This window comes from Seriola dumerili, unplaced genomic scaffold (genome assembly GCF_002260705.1).
Source record: "Seriola dumerili isolate Sdu_G_001 unplaced genomic scaffold, Sdu_1.0 BDQW01006988.1, whole genome shotgun sequence".
NCBI classification, from domain to species: domain Eukaryota; kingdom Metazoa; phylum Chordata; class Actinopteri; order Carangiformes; family Carangidae; genus Seriola; species Seriola dumerili.
The window spans coordinates 75,850-81,392 of record NW_019181243.1 but is presented as its reverse complement, the minus strand read 5'-3'; the positions used below and the strand labels follow the sequence as shown (position 1 = coordinate 81,392).

General features: G+C 41.2%; 1 protein-coding gene across 1 annotated transcript; it reads right to left on the bottom strand.

The window, feature by feature from the left end:
• Nucleotides 1-1,193: 1,193 nt before the first annotated feature.
• Nucleotides 1,194-5,324, bottom strand: LOC111239943 (myeloid-associated differentiation marker homolog). The gene is made up of 2 exons (XM_022769889.1): nucleotides 5,216-5,324; nucleotides 1,194-2,850 (listed from the first exon to the last, which is right to left on the bottom strand). The coding sequence occupies exon 2, from the start codon at nucleotides 2,711-2,713 to the stop codon at nucleotides 1,862-1,864; it is 852 nt and encodes a 283-aa protein (XP_022625610.1). The 5' UTR covers nucleotides 2,714-2,850; nucleotides 5,216-5,324; the 3' UTR covers nucleotides 1,194-1,861.
• Between the last annotated feature and the right edge of the window lie 219 nt (nucleotides 5,325-5,543).

The window sequence follows — 5,543 nt, the reverse complement described above, 5'->3', positions numbered from 1 at the left end:
TTTCTGTCTTTAAAGGCACTGCCTCAACATACCACAATGCATAACCGCATAACCAGCAACAGGTTTTTATGCCAGAGAAAAGATTTGATATCTCTCATTCTTCTTGATCTTCACATGTGGGCTGCACCCTGTTTAAATTGTGGCAACAACGATTCTGAGCCACTGTATGTTAAGTGAAATACTTAAATTTGGCCAGCAGATGTGTTACTCCTCAGTAGTTTCTGACATTTAGTCTGGTTCCCTTCTTTTTTTTTAAATGTAGGCTTGACCTGTCATTTGGCAGAACCAGAAGTCTCATACTGTGATTTTGTACTATTACAACTTGGCGCCCTCTGCTGTCATCTTTTTGCTCTGCATTTTAAATAGATTTTTGCCTTAGAGGAGATGGTTTAGATTTCTAACTAATTAACTCACTGCTGTTGTCCTGCTCCTCATCTCCTCCAGTGTCTGGATCAACTTCAACTGCTTCACCACACACACACACACACACACACACACACACACACACACACACATTTTGTGCCTTGTCGAATAATCCTTTCTTTGGTTTAACCAGACAATGCAGGTAAATATGGACAACAATTGGTGAAACTCTTAAAAGTATGTGTAAGTGTCATTGTTGATGCATTTCAGAGAGAGTATAGAAAAATACAGAGAAAAATATATTGTGAGTGATCTCATAATCTGGTGTCATGGTTATTATTTCTGAACTCAACAAAGGATGTTAAATATCTCATAGCAAGGCCTTATAAATAAAGATACAGGTTTGCTGGTGCCTTCTAGACACCAATGATGAGCATCCAACGTTAGTTTAAGGCTAAAACATGCACTGGACTAAACAGATCCTCTGTGAATAGTTTTTGATCTCATATATTTATATGGAAATGTCCATATTGTTGAAGACTACCTCAGCTTGCTGCCTCCTTTGCTGTTTTTGACTTCACATGAGAATATGTTTCCTGTCATCTAATCCTCCTTTCTAATGTGAACACCTTTCCTTTGTGAATGTACTGTAGGGACAGTGAACGTATGGTTGAAGGCAACATTCTCAGGATAATTTAGGGTTTCACATTAAGTCTCAAATGAATGTATGTTTTTCTTCAGATGGGTGGGAGGTAACCTTAATTCATTCATTAGTCCACAATATCAGTAATTAGTAAACAAAGCAGAATGACAGTTGCCTGAGTCACACATTCCTTTCAACACAAAATATTTATTGGTTTCACTAAAAGCTTAATGTGCTCAAATTACATTCTTGTTTCAATACTGATACTTTGGAAGTATTTTTTTTCTCCCAAAACCTTATTAACAAAAGATAATAAGAATCATATGGAACAAAATCCTTTTGGTGGGTTGTGTATTCTCCATCAGAAACCAAAGATTACATGTGTGTCTCGGATAAATACATTTCTGTCCAATAAAAAATAGATTAAACATTAAAAAATAAAAAAAGCAACATTTCCTTTTCACTTTTGGTTTCGTTCAGTGTGTTTGACTTCATTGGATTTGAACAGACCTCATATTGTTTTAATTGTGTCACACTTAGATCTTTCACCTTCTACTTAACAAAGGTCACACTGGACGTTAATTACTGTCATTGCAGATATTTGGAAATATACAAACTAGTACTGTGCTCACGTATACACACACACATGATGTAAATGAGCTTTTGATTTATTGGGCTTTCCATGTATCAACAGGACATTTAATTCCAGCATTTTACAATTAGGCAGCAAAAGGTTAAAGTCATGTCTTTTTTGTCAGAAATTCAAAATCAGCTACACTTCTCTGCAAAGCCACTCAAGCTAGTTTATTTATTCTCTTCATCACTCAGTGCCTCTCCTTCCTTCATTTCTTCTTCTCAGACAGTGACAAACACTAGTCTGGCAGTGTAGGCCAGGTCAGCGAGGTAAAGCAGGAAGTTGAGGGCAGTGAGCACGGCCACAGTGATCAGGTTTGACGACCCATAACTTCTACCCTGGTACTGTTTGTCAAACTGAAACACAGGCCAGATGATGGTAGCGGTCAAGTACATGATAACCGCCAGCAGCCCGTATGCCGACAGGAACTTGGAGAACGGGATGGGGAGGCAGCCTGTGCACTCGCCCACACACAGCACCACCACAGCCATGGATAGGATGAAGCAGATGCAGTACACGGCCATGCACCACTTGAGAGCTGCATGACTGTCGTATGACACAGGGTTGCTAACCAGGATGAAGATGACGCAGGCCACAAAGGTCTGGCACACCTTCAACAAGCCCGGAGCTGTAGCCATGTAACCTGCCACCTCCCCTGGCCTCGCTCTAGACAGGCTCACCTCCCCCATGTAGGCCACCGTCGCCAGGCAGGAGAAGACGGTGGAGACGATGCGATGGTCACGAGCAGCATCACTGACATATTGCTGGTTCTTGAGGAAATAGAGCGGGAAGATAACAGAGGCAGAGAGGCAAAGGAGGGTGGCGTAGCAAGCTATGGTGATGGGGAAGTTTGACCAGGACACCGGTGCTCGGGCCTGGAGGCCAAACTGCTCCACCAGCAGGACCAGCAGGGTGCAGGCGAAGCTGAACGCCCAGCAGAAGATGCACCAGTCGGCCATGCCTCCGCCGATGTTGGCTCCGTGTGCTGCAACACTGAAAGCCACGCAGGTGAACAACAGGGCAGCTACACGCACCCATAGCAGCTGGGAGGTGGGAAACATGATCAGTGGCATGATGGGATATCACAGTCAGTCAGGAGTTGAAAGCGGCTTCTGTGGTCCAGCGAGGGTCAAGATAAAGTCTTTAAAACAGAATGTGAGATCCTGTGTTGGAAGCTTGTCACATACTCTGTGGATGTTTTTCACCTATTCTGCAAAAAGATGAAAATCAAAGAGAGTAATCAGGAGAAATAGATGCAGAGTTTGGTGAAATTATAATGTGATTTTGGAATATTTAGATGCAAAATGCGAGCAAAGTAATACTGTACAGTATATCACTGAAACATCCTATGGAACTTCATTTCTTAAGCAGAGAGTCAGCTTATTCTCTTTCTTAGAAAATGCTGTAGCCCTGATTTAATGATGCATGCTTTACATCTCTGCACAGCTGGCCAGTGACCAGTTTGTTAAAGACATGTCATAGTGGAGTCAGATGATTCGCTAAATGTTATAAACAGGCTTTTAATAGGCTTTATACAATGTCAAATGGTGAGAAACTGCAACAGCATAGATGCTAATTAAAGTGGTTTTTAAGTGCTTCAGTCCCTGACTGACATGTCTAGGCTCAAAAGTAAAATTGTGTAAGGACCAAGGAATGTGTGATAAATCTCGATTGGCTGTTCAAGCTGTGACCTGTGCAGGGTAGGTATTCAGGAAGTTGAAGTTTGTCTGCAGAAGCTTGAAGGAGTTGGAAAGTCCCCTGCTCTAGAGTACATTTGTAAATCTAGGCTGCACTAGAAATTTTTACATTGGCGCCCTCTAGTGTCCAAACTTTGATGTTTTTAACTCAAGGCAGGTTTTCTTTTATGAAGCCAAAAACAAATCACAAATTTGCCTAACCCTAACCTATACGACACCCTCTAGATACATATATAACCTCGATCTCATCAAGTAATCTCATCGATAGTCAGGATTCTTTTGCAAAAGAGACTCAGCACAGCAGATAAAAAGAAAAAGAAACAAAGGCAAATTTGTTTTTGTTTTTTTTAGTAAATACATAGATTTGAAATTTTGAAATCAGCCAGTGGGATGAGACATTCAACTAGTTATAACACACAAAATAGAGGAAAGGGGTCCTGCCAAGGTCAGTATTTCCTAGAGGGCTAACAAGAGTTTAACAGAACTGAGATCTGGTTTCATGAAGTGGTTTTAAATTTGATGATAAGCTGAGGCAGTTTTTGCAGGAGACGTTTATAATGAAAAATGGCTGCATGTAATTCTCTTCTTTTTCCTTGTGAGGGCCAGCCTACTTTCTCATATAGTGCGCAGTGACGAGAACAAAGAGTATTTCCTGTGAATGCAGAGCACAACGATGAACTGCATCAGGTTGTTTTAAGGTAGATTGAGCAGAGCGAGCATCTCCACAGTCAAACAGACTGTCATTGAAGCGAGGAAATGCACCTTTTGTCACCGGAACTGTCTAATTTTTTTCTCAAAACATGCAGACTTTATGTATTTTAAATTGCATTTTTGGTGTTTGACTAAATTAAACGGATAATGATCTGTTGTACGGTAGCAGCAGATGCTATGATTACAGGTCAGAAACTTTTCATTTCACAAAGAAAGACCATGACTGTTACTCTAACAGGTCGAGGGATGGTGCATCTTTCATGAAAGCATCACTCAAAGAGAAAAACATGTTCCCTCCCTTGACCAATGAAACCCTGACATTTCTTAACTTCATTAGTCACTTCCTGTTCTGTGTAATGAGAACACAGGAAGCAGCTCCGAGTAGCTAATGGCAGTCTGCAGGAACCCACACAAGCGACACAAACCAAATGAGCACTTCATCACTTTGTCATGACATAATGGGAATCAAGCCTTGAGTCAGATTCTCAGTTGATAACAGAAGCAAGCTTTAATCCATAAGGCCCGTCTTTAAGTTTCTGCTGAAAACTGTTAGTATTAACATGCTGCTCATGCTTAGTCGCCCAGTTTCAAACTGCCAGAGATATTGATTAATGTCTGAGCTATAAATAAGGGACACAAACCTGTTGTAGCACACAGAGAGAGATGTGGTTGTGTGGTACACGAGGTCTCTGCCCATGCCGCTGACAGGAAACCAAGATTTGGTTTGATAGCATAGCCTACACATACCGTGCATACATACCAGTTGGCTTTTAAAATAAACAAACCTGAGTGCTGCACTGCACATCACTGTACAGAACTTCAATGTTATACTGGTATGAAATGAGGACATAGCAACAGAGAAAGCTTCTTAAAACTAACTACACCCAATAAATCTTTATACATTCTGTTGTATCACAAAATCAAGGCTGAAAAGCAGACACAGCAGCATTATAATGAAGCCAGAGGAGATATGTTTACTTCTCTGTACAAACAGACACATTAAAATTGGCATAATAAGTGTGTAATGAAGAGGTTTTCCGTCCCCAAATAGCGGACATACCGCGCCCAGCTCAAAGCCAAAAATAGTCCATGATTAACGCTAGTTGGTACCTTCCACAAAAACTCTCTGCGAGAAAAATAAAAGTTTGAGCTGAAGATTGATCTTACCGATTGCTTGGCTCCGTGTTATCGTTCATCTTTTTTTTTTTCTTCAATAAGCTTAGAGTTCCTGTAACGGAGTGCGTACTTGGCGGCGCATCCCCCTCATCTCATCCCCCGATACCTCCCAGCACAACGTCTCCCACGCCCCGCACTGGCCATATTTGGTAAAGAGTTGAAACAATCTCCAAGCCTCAGTGAGGTCATGGCAGTTCCTCTTCTCAAGTGCTTCTCATATTGAGCTAAGTATAAAAAGAAACTATACTCGTGAGGCTGTGTCAAATGCAAAACCAGAAAGATCTTTTGGGTAAAGATGTTGGATTGACTTTTTTTGGTT

Excerpts from the sequence above, each read along its gene's own strand:
- LOC111239943 (XM_022769889.1), bottom strand. The coding sequence starts at position 2,713 with ATGCCACTGATCATGTTTCCCACCTCCCAGCTGCTATGGGTGCGTGTA.